General features: G+C 34.1%; 1 protein-coding gene across 1 annotated transcript; it reads left to right on the top strand.

Annotated features, from left to right (window-relative positions):
* The first annotated feature begins 4,003 nt into the window (after positions 1 to 4,003).
* LOC116136441 lies at positions 4,004 to 5,983 on the top strand. The gene is made up of 5 exons (XM_031422149.1): positions 4,004 to 4,381; positions 4,708 to 4,953; positions 5,209 to 5,290; positions 5,549 to 5,763; positions 5,842 to 5,983. The coding sequence occupies exons 1-5, from the start codon at positions 4,113 to 4,115 to the stop codon at positions 5,960 to 5,962; spliced, it is 933 nt and encodes a 310-aa protein (XP_031278009.1). The 5' UTR covers positions 4,004 to 4,112; the 3' UTR covers positions 5,963 to 5,983.
* The last annotated feature ends 9,568 nt before the right edge of the window (positions 5,984 to 15,551 follow it).

Here is a 15,551-nt window from a genome sequence, read left to right as displayed (position 1 = left end):
TTCATTCCTGTTATTCTTGAATGGTTCAAAATTCATGAGAAGAGTGACAATTCCACAAACACAATGACTTCTCCTGTAATGCACATGCCTGTCCATCACTTACTGAAAAGAAGCACCACTCATAGCCATTGGTGCCTCCAGCCCACAATGGAACTTTACTATTCCTTCCTGTTCTGTAGTTTGATGAGGTAAATGCCTAGACGTCCTGGCTTATGCTGTTAATAACAATTCAGAACACAATAGTTTTTCAGTAACAAAATGGTCCCTAAAATTGAAAGACGACTCTCTCCCTTTTCTCTTTGTTCTCTTCTATTTACATAATTTTCTTCAAAAAAAAAAAAAAAAATTTGTCCATCTTCTCAAATTTCATACTCCACCACACAAGACCACGACAGTCTAGGGATGTAAACGAGCCGAGTCGAGTTTTCAGCTTAACGAGCTCAGCTCGTGTGCTACAGGATCGAGCTCGAGCCTGTCAAGTCAAGAAAAAGAGGCTCGAACTCGAGTTGGCTCGCAAACTCCTGAAACAAAAAATGAAGAACTATTAGCATTCACCCAATTCATCAATGTGTTAGTAATTAAACAATCAAGGAAACCAAAATGGATTCAAAACTCACTAGATACATATTCGAAATTCTTCCCAGCTCATGAAATATTTTTAACAAAAATGGTTTACTCACCAAATTCTTCCTTCAATTTCCGACCAACGACAACAAGAACACATGATTAGGAGCGTCATTTTCACAGTGGACCGAAGATTTGAGAGTTGAAGTGGATTTGGGGGTTCGGGTGAAGAAATCATTTCAATGTTTGCGGGATGGAGTCATTATTTCTCCGACTGGTTTTTCGATCGATGACAGCAACAAGGCGGGATGAAATTGGCTAATTCATGATGGAGAGGTTTAGGGTGTCGTTTGGTTAGTGTTTGCGATTTGGGGGAAACCAATTTGGGGGAGAAAGTGTCGTGTTTTACTATTTTTTAGTTAGGGGGTAAATGTCATTTTTTGAAGTTTTTGAAAAGTGCAATTTTACATATCTACCCCACATGGTTTATAAAACTAACCCAAAGGTCCTTACGAGTGCGAGGCACACTAGGCTTGCGAGCTCACGAGTCGAGTCTCCTCTTGTTCGAACTCGACTTGCTCACCCCACCGAGTTCGAGTTGAGTTAATTTGAGTTTAACGTCTGATAGGGTTTGCAAAACCAGATATCTGATCCGGTTTTGCATTTTTTTGATTCGATTCGGAAATTCCCATCAGTATGAACCTAATCTGAATCCGATACGGATTTTGTCTAATCTAGTTTTGATCCAATTTGAATATTCGGATTGGATAAACAGGATATTCGGTTTTATCCGAATTTGCATCAAAAATATCAATTTGCCNAAAAAAAAAAAAAAAAAAAAAATTATGTCCATCTTCTCAAATTTCATACTCCACCACACAAGACCACAGCAGTCTAAGGATGTAAATGAGCCGAGCTGAGTTTTCGGCTTAACGAGCTCGGCTCGTGTGCTACAGGATCGAGCTCGAGCCTGTCAAGTCAAGAAAAAGAGGCTTGAACTCAAGCTCGCTCGAGTTTGAGTCGAGCTCGAGTTGGCTTGTGAGCTCCTGAAACAGAAAATGAAGAACTGTTAGCATTCATCCAATTCATCAATGTGTTAGTAATTAAACATTCAAGGAAACTAAAATGGATTCACAACTCACTGAGATACATATTCAAAATTCTTCCTAGCTCATGAATTTTTTTTAACAAAAACGGTTTACTCACCATATTCTTCCTTCAATTTCTGACCAGCGACATCAAGAACACATGATTAGGAGCGCCACTTTCATAATGGACCGAAGATTTCATGGTTGAAGTGGATTTGGGGTGAAGAAATTGTTTCAATGTTTGAGGGATGGAGTCGTCGTTTCTCCGATTGGTTTTTCGATTGATGACAACAACAAGGTGTGATGAAATTGGCTGATTCACGATAGAGAGGTTTAGGGTGTTCGTTTGGTTAGTGTTTGCGATTTGGGGGAAACCGATTTTGTGGAGAAAGTGTCGTGTTTTATTATTTTTTAGTCAGGGGGTAAATGTCATTTTTTGAAGTTTTTGAAAAGTACAATTTTATAATCTGCTCCACATGGTTTATAAAACTAACCCAAAGGTCCCTACGAGTTCAAGCCACACTAGGCTCACGAGCTCACGAGTCAAGCCTCCCCCTGTTCGAACTCGACTCGCTCACCCCACCGAGTTTGAGTTGAGTTGACTTGATTCACTGTGAGTCGAGCTCTTCAGACAAGTCGAGTTGAGATGCTCGACTCGTCTGACAGCCCTACACAACACCACCACACTTCTCAAACTTCAAAATCAACAATATAGTACCTCCCTGACAAGCCTTACAAGCTTACACCAACCTCCAATGCTAACTTTTTTATTTTAAAACATTTTTATGTGCATTAGAAAGTTCGATTTACCCTTTTAGAGTTAATTTGAGTCTAACGTCTAATAGGGTTTGCAAAACCGGATATCTGATCCGGTTTTGCAATTTTCTGATCCGATTCTGAAATTCGCATCAGTATGAACCTGATTTGAATCTGATTCGGATTTTGTCTAATCTAGTTTTGATTTTATTTGAATATTTGGATTGGATAAACTGGATATTCGGTTTTATTCGAATTTTCATGAAAAATATCAATTTGCCCCCCCTAAAATTTTTCATTATTCTTTAGTATGCCCTACCACATCAGCATTTCATTACATTTTGACAGGCAAAGTTGTCATTGTGTTTCGGAACAGTCCACATACTTTACCACTTTTCACTTAGGACTCCGAATAACTTCTTAAAACTTATAGTTATGGTTATGGACAAAACCGATTGGATCCAAAAATCTCGTTTCTTTGCAAAGCCGATCTGGTATCCGATCCAGAAATTTGGATCTTCCAAAAATTGATATCCAAGTCTGATCCAAATTTTCGAATATCTAGTTTTTTCACATCGGATCGGATCAGATACGAACCGAATATCGGATTTTTTTACACACCCTGTCGTCTGATATGAGGAAGGATGTTTTTGTTAATAAAAAATAAATAGGGACTAAAATGTTTTTTACTAATAGTTTGAATATCCAACAAATTAATTTCTCGTAATTAATTAATAAAACTTTGATGAACAAGATTTCATTCAAATTGCAGACTTACATGTAACAAATGACAAAACAAAATAATCTTGGCGAAGGTTCGGCTATGTCTTTAGATTTTTTTTTCTTATTTTTAATTATTCAGGTGTTCAGGCTAGCTTCTAGGATGACTGCTCTCATTAGAGTCAGGAGCGACTCGAACTCACTCGCTTGGGAAATCTCTTTTTATTTTTTTACTATAAGTGGTGGTTAAATTATTTATTTTGGGCCATATCTCTAGTTTATGCCTTAATGGGCTGTTTTTCAAATGGGTCCCCTAACATAAAAAAACATTTTTGTATAATCTTATACATGTGAAAATGTAATGAACAAAAGAAATTTGCAAGAATTCATATGCATTCTCCGGCGAAGTATGAAATCTAGTAAGATTGAATTTTGAAGCAGAACGTGGGCTAGACAATGACCATCATGACCATGGTCTCTCATGTCAAAATTTTCTAAAGTAATCAATCATCTACCATGTTAGAAGTTGTAATTGTGGTCAATGTTCATACTATTTGATCATCATTCCACGGTTTCCATTGTCCCAGCAGGGACATTCCTGACTCATCTTTATTTTAATCTGATGTTTCAAACAATTACTCTGTTAAATACCATCTTTCAATTTTAATCAGTTACTTCTATTTAATTTGATGTTTCAAACAATTACTGCACAATCTCAGCATCCAGCTTAATTTGGATGGTTTTTTCTCATTTGCAGCCATTGCTGCTGCTGCTTCTGCAAATTGAATGTTGGAAATGGTTAGATAATAGCCATATATTGATCAATGACTTATATTTGACCTTGGAAAGTGATGCTTCATGAGTTATATGAACACAATTAAGCTCATAATATTTTATGTTAATAGAAACATATCTGTGTTATAGTGGACCCATAGAATAAGTGGAGGTAGGAGGATAAATTTTAGTCTTTTGGAAGAGATAGGTATGGTATGGTGTCTGAAACACCCGCCAAAAATGTTGACAATAACTAATTCTACTGCCACTGCTGTTAATGTTACTTCTACATCTCCACAACTATCTTCGTCATCAATCATTCAAAACCCTCACCGTTCCTTCAAACCAATTAACCGGCGCCGCCTCTTAACTGCACTAACACTCTCCATCTCCTTCACTTGTCAGCCCAATTCATTTACTCCGCAGGTTGCTGATGCCCGTGGTCTCTTCCAAATGCCCCCAATTCGTCTCACCAACCGGTAATTTACCACGAATTTGGTTTCTTTTATTTCATTAATTTAGTTCTTTCTCGGTTTGCTTTCTAAGAAAGTTGAAGAACAATGAAAGGAAAATGGAATAGATCATGAGGCAGTAGTGCATAGCCTAAATTAAGCTACTTGGCAATTTTAGTGGGTCTTAAATGTTGATTTTGGATAACTAAGTATAAGGAATTATGCATTTAATTGGATTAATTTTATTCAACAATTTCGGGTATAGTTAACCTACGTTTGGTTCCAAAGTGGCACCTCTGAATGAAGGTTAAAATTCATCCAATTTGGTTTCTAATTTGTTGAGGGCATGCAAGGTACTATTTGGTGAGGGCTGGGGAGTCTGAATTTGAGAGCTTGGGGATAATTAATACGAACCCAGTTGCAAAAACATCGGTTGATAGTGGGTTATCAGAGATAGGAAAGAAGCAAACAGTGAGGGCTGCTTTTGAGTTGAAGGCAATAAGGGCCTGTGATAAGGGCTGCTGGATTTGGCCTTCTATTACTCAGAGAGCTTACCAGGCTGCTGAGATTATCGCCTCTGTTAATGGAATCAGTCGAAGGTAATCTAATTTGTATTGCTTTCTTATTTCAGTTGTGATGAATATTGGAAATGGAATCTATAGATGTTCTTAGACACATATATGTAAGATGGAATTGTAATCTTTTTCTTTCCACTTCTTTGAGACCAATTGGATAGTTAAAATGAACTCATAATCTGGTTTCTTGTTGGAATAGTAATTGATAATATTGCTGCGAGAATCTTCTTATGATATTTAATTGCTTTCAATTGGTGCAAACTATTATGGAAATTGCAGTTATATAGTTCCTGAGTATAGCTTTCTGGATGCTCGTGGACTGGGAGCTTATGAAGGCAAGAAATTGGAATCTGTTTCAGAAGTAAGATCTTCATCTTTCTTCCTGCCACTAATGATCCAAGATGCGACTGCCATGTATTTGTTCTTATTATTAATTACTATAGTGATTCAAATTATACTGCTTGATTATACCCATGTAGGTTAGTTGTTGTCTACCAAAAAGAAAGAAAAATCAGGAATTGGTTCTAGGATGTAGGGCAACGCCTTCCCCACAGTGTCTTGAGCCACATAGACATTCTAGAAAAGTATTTGTGTAATTGCTTTCATTAAAATGTTTCAGATATATGCATCCGATGGTATTTCTCCGACTATTAGGCCTCCTCCGATAGATGATGGAACCCCAAACGAGAGTGTTGCAGATGTGTTTGTTCGCATTACACAACTCATGTCGATTCTTGAGACACAGTACTCGGAAGACACAGTGATTATTGTCTCACCTGATTCTGACAATTTAACAATCCTTCAAGCTGGATTAACCGGTCTTGACCTCCGAAGGTAACATTATAGTTGATAATTGTCATCTACATCTAGTATAAATATATGTTGACAGTTTGTTTTTCCATTTTATTTCAGGCATCGGGAACTTTCCTTTACCCCAGGGGAAGTTAGATTTGTTGATGCCAATAGCATACCCACTTACAAGCAACCTGCATCTGCCATTTATAAATGTTTAAATCCACCAAACTGTAATTGACATTAAATCTTTACTAAAACTGTATATACACAAAAGAATTGAAGTCAATCTTGACCTGCAGCTGGTTGATTCTGTGCTCGTTCGATTTCATCACCATCATCATCATCATAATATACTCGGTAGATAATTACTTGCTTTTATCTGTCAAAATATTAATGCTAGTGATACAACCCAAATAGCATTTTTCTGGCACCTAAGTCACTGAAATATACCATGACTGGGATTATGTATTCATCATTTGGCCATGAACGGGATAATGTTGGAGTGGTCGACCACTTCAACAATAAGAGACCACGCAGACACATTCAACCACTTCATTCGAGAGAGGTAAAACAGTATTGCAATAATATTGATTCTATTAGACGTAGCATGTCAATTAGGTGAATTAGTGTAAATCGTGCGTATATTTCTTTCTCTGTATTCTATTGACATTTTTGTATGTTTTCTGTCTTAATTTCGTATTATTCTAGATTGTTTCAGATAACCATTGAGCCTAGTTAGTAAATACGTGTATAAGTTTTACGTATTTTATAAGGGGCTTCGAGAATTATTCGTGAATTTAGAATAATCGTATAATTCGTAAATTATTGTAAAAAAAAAAATAAAAAATAAAAACTGATGAAACGATGTCAATTTAGTGGGGAAAAGGATCAGAGGTTAAGGGAAGAGATTGGAAAAGGGTTTTTAGATTGGATTAATGATATTAAAATAATAATTTATTGTGGATTAACCGGTCCAAAGTAAATGACAAAAGAATAAGTAGATGTTTGATCGCGCCCCCTTTTTGCCTGGTAGATCTTTTCTTTTCACTTTTTGTTGTTTTGACCAACTAAAGAAATCACTTATTTCTTACTGTACAGTTAAAGGGATATTTCATGAAATATATTTATTAGATATTAATCTGAAATTGAATTTGATATATATATATTATAATATATATATTATATTATATATATATATATATATATAATATATATATAACCAAACATCATTTGTGATGCCTTAACTGGATATAACTTCATTTTTTAAAGTTATAATACATTAATGTATTTAATGTATTATTTAATATGATTAATTATAATTGCATTATACTTAAATTTATTGGATTTTATGATTTCTTTATTTAACTTTCTTACACAACCTAGTAATGAGTAGTCTTAACTTTTATTGAATCGAAATAAATAAATAAATAATAAACAATTAAAGTCATATATTATAAGTATAAAATAATAGTTAGACTATTGTAACACTGATTTTTTATATAGATTTGTGAGACAAAATTTTAGTTCTTGATTTAATATAATTTAATGGATTAATGGGAAGTTAAAATTGGTTGCATTTAATATCAAACTTATCAAGTTTTAAATTCGTAAAGAATCATGGCTAAATATTGTGTTTGAGTCTAGAGACTATAATTTGAATATTAGTTATATATTGTATATTTGTGTTATTGGTTAATTGAATACTTTACATTTGAAATGTTATATTGATTTTAACCAAGTAATTCATAAAAATGTTAAAACTAAGATTGATATTGTCGTATTTTTCAAAATATATTATTGATAATACACCGTATTAAACCCGTATATATCCGTACCGTATTTTTTTCGTATCCGAATTTTATGGTCAAATTTTTATAAAAGTATTTTTCACAATTTACTGTATTATATCCGTAAAATTTTTGTACCTTTTTTCTACCGTACCTGTATTTATTAACTAGGCCATTGAGATTGTTTTATGGAATGTTAAGTGATACGGATTTCCTGTATCTTATATTCTTATTGGTAACATGCTAGTCACTGGAGGCTTGGAGCTTAATGAGCTGCAATAAGTTTGGTTTAATATCGCAGCTTCACCATTGCTTCTAATATTATATGTGAACGAAATAGAGACAACAATAGGAACAAAATATAATAGTAAAACAAAATAAACAGTAAATAAAGAAAATAATACGCGCAATTTACCCTGGTTCATCCAATGTGGGCTACGTCCAGCTGAGTCAATATTATTGCAATATGTCTCACCTCTCTCGTTTACAATGAATGAATTACTCTCACACCCATAACAAGAGAAAAGTATGTTTATATACTAGGTTTAAGAGATTAAACCTAGTTTTACAAGGATTCTTATTCCTAGCCCAACCCAAAAAGGAATTAGTAACTTAAAAGAAATCTTACAGCGGTTATATATGAAAAAGCTCAAAACTGTCTACGGGTTCGGGGGTGCTGCCCCCGCGACCCCAGCCCGCTCACAGAGGAGCGGGACACCTGTCTGCTGATCCAATAGTGAGATCCCTAAATACGTCTCTGTTATCCATTAATATTGAAGTAGTCGATAATTTCAATAATATGCACGTGTTGTATTCCTCTATATTCAACTCTAAGAATTTTCTACTGTTGAAAATAATGGCAATGTCAGCTGTATGGTATCTGGCAAAAATAGGCGTTAGGTATCTGAGTTATTGAAAGTTTGCAGATGCAGTGAGTATTCAGATCAAACTGTTGATGGAATGGACAAGTACGGATGACTTATATGATTTGAAAATGGAACCTAAAAGTTGTTGTCAACTGTTTTAACGTTGAATACTCATCTCTATAATCCGCGTGGAGATTCCATTTCCAGAGTCTAAAAAATCACATGTTACGCTGTAGAATTTGATGGGAATGGACTGGGTTTCTTCTCATGTCATTGTTACTGTGGCAGTGTACGGGATTCCACAGTAAATTTAATAAATATTTTTCTCATGCTGTTGTCATCATTATAGATCTGGAGAATAACTTCTATCCGTAAAGCTTGAATAACTATTTCCCAATTCCCACTGACTCCAAATTTCAAAGTCAGAAACAAATCTTTTATATCTGATGTAAATTGCCCAAATTCAGACTTTCCATCAGAATTATATGAAATGTAATAAATTAATATTTTAAATTAGTGTGCTACCCACCGTTTAGTAAAAGAAATTAGTACCGACTTTCTGATAAATTAATGATGGGTCTTTGAAAGCTTATTGTATACGATAAAGATTGGCAGCAATTTTTTTTTTTTTTTTTTTTAACAACTTCAATGTGTAAAGGTGTTCAGACAAGTTAATTGAACCGGTCAGCCGTTTTTTTGAACAGTACTGACTTTCGGTTTAAAATTTTTTTTGAAATAAAAATCGAACCAATTTAGGAGAAACTTATTTTTTGCTTAATTGAAAAACTGGTTAATCATTTAGAAAAAATTGATTAACTGATTTTTCCCTTAAGGTTTAAACTAATTTTTTTTTTTAAAAATTTTTCTTGATTTAAATTGTAAATATCAACAATACATATCAAAATAAAAATTAAACATTCATACGTAAAAAAGATTTAGGTTTAGGGATTTTTTTATATATAATGTAATATAATATGTATTATATATTATTATCATTATTAGTATAACATTGTAAATGGTTAGAAAAACTGGTTTTGGTTAATCGGTTTGCATTTTCTCCCAAACCGTTAACCGAAGAAAAAATGCAGTTTTTCAAATTCTATGAACCGAAACTGAATTGGTTTTTTGGTTAACTAAAAATGACATTCGGTTCGGTTTTTGTAGTTTTCTGGACACCCGTATCGATGTGGCAACTCATAACTGCTCAATTTATAATTGGATAGACGAGATCTATTACGAGTTGTCACGATAGGATTATGAGAGAAAGTTGGTTATGAGAGAAAGTTGGTTGTAAGTGTAGTATTGCCAATTTTTATATGAGGAGAGTCAGTTTTAATAATCAAATTTAATTTTTCTATTTCATAAATAAATAAACCAATAGACATTGATGTAACCTATTAGTCAAATATTACAAAATTTAAATATAAACATTAGAAAATCTATTTAAATTGAACAAGGAGAAGAAGAAAATAAGATAAAATGAACAAATCTTGGGTGACTTGGACGGAAAATAGAGACTTTTTAACTATAAGGAAAATATTATATTCACAATCTCTTCTTACAAATTTTTTCTTACAATCCTGATATCATAACTTATAATTAATCAACTCGTAATGGGTCGTATCTGAGTTCTACTTAATAAATTATAACTAATCAATTATAAATTATTATGCTGGGATTATGAGATGAGATTATAGATGTGAATAATATTGATGAGGTCATTGCTGATCGGGAAAGATAACCACTGAACCATTTACCCCTTCTGGCATCTGGACGGAAGCCCCTGTAAAAAAGAAAATGACACAGAAAATAATGGTCGGTGAAAGCGCGGGACTTAAAAAAAAAAAAAAAAAAAACAGAGAGAAAAGTCAAGGTCAAGCAAAGAGCTAGAGAACAAAACGTTCATGTAATGAATACGTAGTCGAAAAGGATCTTCATCTTCTCTGTTGTCGGGCATTTAAGTATTATTAAGCTAACCATTTTATGGCAGGACCCACCTTGTCATCATTTTAATTCGTATTCCTCTCCCTCTCTCTCCCTGAGGTTGTATGCTGTTTTCCCATCTTCATTATTTGTCTATATATACTATCTACTTAATTACATTTTGAATCTGAACTCTGTTCTCATAAACCTACTTCTTCTTCTTCATTTCTTCTGCCATTTTCTCTCTTTCTTTCTTTTTCTGTGTTGTGTAATTTGAGTGAGAGTGAGAGATGAAGAAAAAAGTGAGTGACCAGTCTTCTTCTTCTAAACTTGATCGAAAAATTATTGAAAGGAATCGGAGACATCACATGAAAACTTCATGCTTCAAGCTGCTTCTCTCATTCTTCTCAACAAATCAGAACCTCCAAGGTAATCATTTATATTCCCTACTTACTTCTCAGTCTCTTAAGTGCAATAATAAAACTTAAAACTCTACCATTTTGTATGAATCAAACCCTTTCTCCCATGATTAAAATAATAACTTAAATGGAAGAGAAAAACTCTCTAACTACAATTTCATAAGACAAAGCAGCTGTGAAGAATAAATTAATCAGCTTTAGATTTGCTTTTTATATTTTTCATAAATTACCAAAACTTGGCCGAACAGTACTTTCTTTTTATCGTCCTTTCTCTTCCGCATAATCTATAATATACAGTAGAGCCAAGCCAGTCTATTTCCACCACGTATCTTCAGAATATTGCTTTTACTTGACAATGATGCAGCGACCAATTTTAATAAGTAACAATGTGGTGTTAGTTCTTACTTTAACTTCATATACGCAAACTATATCGATATAGATAATACGTCTCGTCAAAAAATTACTTCTATTTCTTGAAGAGAGAAAATATATAAGGATAGATTTTTCACATCAATATTCATCCCTGTACGCAGTCCCTCTTCTCTTCCATGGCCGCAGCAACTAATACCCGCGATTCGTAACATAGATACTATGAATCTATTCATAACCTGTCTATTTAACGATTTTAGTAACAATAAGGTGTTTAGAAATACTAATGGAAGAAGAAAACTAAATGTCGGAAAGTTTGGCCACAGATTTTTAGTGAAGGAAATAATTATTATTACCAACCTCATTCTATTCTACCTTTTGTTTCCTTACGAATAGTGGATGCTTTTTCTTTTTTCAGGATATATATCACAAGGAGATCAGCTCGACCAAGCTGCCACCTACATAAAGCAGCTACGACACAGAATAGAGAAATTAAAGGAGATAAAAGAAGCAGCAACGAGTCAGTAAAAACGTCTAACAGTAATATAATGGGTACAATGAATTTTGGTTTAAGATTACCCCTGGTTGACTTAAGAGAATGTGGTCCTAGTATTGAAGTGGTTTTGATAAGTGGACTGCAAAAAACTTTATGTTATATGAAGCCATAGTTCCTTGAGGATGAGAGCTGAAGTTGTTAGTTCTAGTTTTTCTACCTTGGGGTGATAAGCTTTTCCACACAATACACGCCCAGGTGAGTGATTATGAATGTTAATTAGTTCTTAATTAATATCGTAAATTTTTACTGATCTTGTTTCATTAGATTGACTTAATTTAATTAACAAATTTTGCAGGTTAGAATTCTAGACTTGTGTGTAGAGACTTACGAGTTGTCAAAGGTTGCAGAACTGATTTATGATGAAGTTTCGATCCGTTTTTCTGAATAAATCGCACCTATGCGATTGAGAAGAGCAAAACCAAGTTATCAATAAATGGAGGTTAACTGGCTTCCTGAACATTAGATAGTGACGATATGCAATATGGATCAACGAATTATAAATATTTATGAGCCCAGTTGTTGTTAGTCAAGTCATATATGGTTCTGTATCCTCTACGTAAGAAAATTATTCTGTGTAATTTCGCTCTGATTAGAAGTGCAGTAAGCTGCATCAGTAGTAGATTTTGTAGCACAACGTTGGCAATATATGGTTTTTATTTAAGGATTTTAGCTATATATTGTCACATCTTGAATTCTATGTTCCAAATAGGCAAATAAATTATTTCAAGAGAAAATAAAAACCCAATCGGGATTTGCTTGATTTATGATCCCAGATGCAATTATTTATGTTAAAAATAAGGAATACCGTGGCACTTGCAGCCCGATCCGGCTGTTTTTGTATAGCATGAATCTCCTGGAAAATAAAGGTTAGCTAATCTGAAAGATGAAATAACTCACATCGATTTACCGTAAAGGTTAGCTTATATTTTATAAGCATTAATTGTTATAACAGGGATCTGACATCGCTGAATTATTGGTCTGTTTCACTGCAGTCTGCAGATGCAAGATAGTAATTTCTTGTAGAACTGCCAAAATTGTCAGCAACGTCAGCCAGGCTGGAGCCGGAAAATTCAAATCAATTGCATTTGCATTTAAGGGATCAAAGTACTAAGTTTAACGAATAAGGAACGCTTAAAAAAACTTTTAGGGGTGAACTTGATATATTTATATAGAAAATCTTCAAATTTTTGTTGGACTAACCAATCTCTAGCCACAGTATGTTTCTAGTTATATAAATTAATTCATAAAAGAGAAATGCTAAAAATTCTATATTTTATTTTTCATTACTCTTCATTCATAAAAATAAAGAAAATATTAATGAATATGATCATTTATCTATCATCTCTTTTTGTCTTTTATATACATGTAAAACGAAAAAGAGAATGTATCAATTTATATGAGTTAATTTGGATTATACCATGTAACGAAACATTACGGAAACGTGATCGATGTTGGATAACGTACGTTGTCTTGAACAAGTTAGCAATTATCTCTCGTTTTAAGTCAAACAAACGTTTGAATTCAACACATGAAGATTGAAAGAGGTATAGCATGCATGCATGTTATGTAGGGTCCTTCTCCTCCTAAATGTGAAGAGGTATAGCATGCATGCATGTTATGTAGTGTCCTCCTCGTCCTCCTCCTAAATGTGAAGAGGTATAGCATGCATGCATGTTATGTAGGGTCCTCCTCCTCCTCCTAAATGTGAAGAGGTATAGCATGCATGCATGTTATATATGGTTCTTCTCCTCCACCTCCTTCTTAATCCATCCCCGACAATCAAACATGTTAGCTACACGCATAGTCATCAATTTAGTGACATTTTATTTATGGGTTTGAGAAATGAGTAATGAGATAGCAAATTTACTTTTGGATTTTCATAAACGAAGTGGTCCACACTTTAAGAACCACAATTATGTACGAAATATCCATCCCAAAATTGTGGTAGTAGTTTAATAGATTAATGCGTAATTGTGACTGTGAAGAGATAAATTTTAATACGCGTGTTCTAGGTACGATGAGTCCAAGTCTGTTTTCTATGTATAAAACTTTGAAATGGCACATGGGTTGAAAGAGAAGGCGACAAGAGGTGAGTCACAGAATATACATATACCATGCGGGTCACTGGACATAGTCAAACTAATACTAATGTTGTTATTCATCCTTGACGTTGGACTGGAAAGAGAAAGATGAAATATCATCAGTTTGCACGCGAGGACAAGTTTCTGACTTCATTTTGATTTCGATATTTGCATTTGCATGCATGCATGTCAATGTGAGATATCTGGATTTGGTTTCTGCTTCCAGGAAGAAGACGACGAACTACTTAAAACAAATTTATTGGAGCTTATTATCTCTCTTTTATCAAATATTAACAAGACAATTAATGCAATGCCCATTTAGATTTTACTTATTTCTATGATATCATATTTTCAATTTTACAATGAATCAACATCGTCGTTCGATCCTTTATAGTTTTACTTGGAGAAGATTAGGCTCCGTTTGGTTCATTATTGAATAGTTTTTAGAATAATATTTTAAAAAAAGTTAAATTAGGTGGTAGAATTTTGAAAATTAACAAAAATACTCTCTATGTTTATTTATTTACTAAACACCCCTATAATAAAATATTCAAAGTTAACAAAAACACCCCCAACCCATTTATTAAATACGGACAGCCGGCCATCATCGTCAGAGGGTGGCCAGAGTCGCCGTATTGGGGCATGACCGGCTGGATCTTGCCGATCGTGCGCCGATATGGCCTTTTCCGTCCAGCTCTACGGTTAGATCTGGCCATTGACAGCATTTGGTCATCAACGATGGCCAAAGATACGGCCGTTGTTGATGGTCAACGATGATCATATTTTGCCCATCGTTGACGACTGTCTACAGCCAGATCTTTGGCCGTAGATCTGGCCTTTTCTGGTCAGATCCACCATGGATCTGGCCGAAAAACGCTAGATCGGTGCACTACCGGCCAAATTCAACCGGTAGTGCGCCATTACACTAGATTCCGGTCAGCTTCCGGCAGTGGTGGTCAGAATCTAGTAAATTTGGGTTGTTGGGGTGTTTTTGTCAATTTTCAAAAAAAATTAGGGTTGTTTAATTAAATTAACAAATTTAGGAGGTTTAAAAGAAATTGAATAATTTAGAATTATATTTTGAAAATAGGTGAACCAAACACAAATTTTGTGTTAACTTTATAGGGAAAACTATTCTAGTTTTCCCAATATATTTACCAAACGGAGCTTTAGTCTTTACCCAGATAAACACTTGAAGAAGATAAGAACCAAACATTCTGTTGTGCAAAAAATACACACTAATGTCAGCACCACCAATCAGAGTTCAAAAAACACTTAAAGATAATGTGGTATTAGCTGTCAAAAACTCAAACTACCTCCAAGAGATATTTTATATCAATCATATCCCATTTTAAGATAATGATTAAGGAGTGGTTCCCATGTTTCAAGATAACTTGCAAAAACACTCATTACATTGACCTCAAAGATATAAATGGACACATCTTTTCATGAAAAAGAGAGGTTGGTCATATGAGAGCTGGACATAGATTTGAGCTTCATTGTTTTTCTCTGTAAACAAAGTATTTCTCCATCTTTGTACACCTTATAGGTAATATCAGAAAAATAGTCAGAGAATAATAAAATAATAGTGGAGGTAGGATTCGCTTTAAGTATCCGAACCACTATAAAAATCTCTCTTGCCAATCTTTTATTTATGTTTCATCAAACATATATAATCTCAACACTATAAACAATTCTCATGAATCATTCACGTGTAATTTCTAACAACAGTTTAGCACTTTGCACGTGTGAGTCGTTGGTGTCAAAATTACGCACCAACACATTCATTTAACAAAGAAAAATGAAGAGCTACCAAGACATCATGA

The sequence above is a fragment of the Pistacia vera genome, unplaced genomic scaffold (genome assembly GCF_008641045.1).
Source record: "Pistacia vera cultivar Batoury unplaced genomic scaffold, PisVer_v2 Contig109, whole genome shotgun sequence".
NCBI lineage: Eukaryota > Viridiplantae > Streptophyta > Magnoliopsida > Sapindales > Anacardiaceae > Pistacia > Pistacia vera.
The sequence above is the reverse complement of the archived record's forward strand: the minus strand, read 5'-3'. Positions and strand labels throughout refer to the sequence as shown.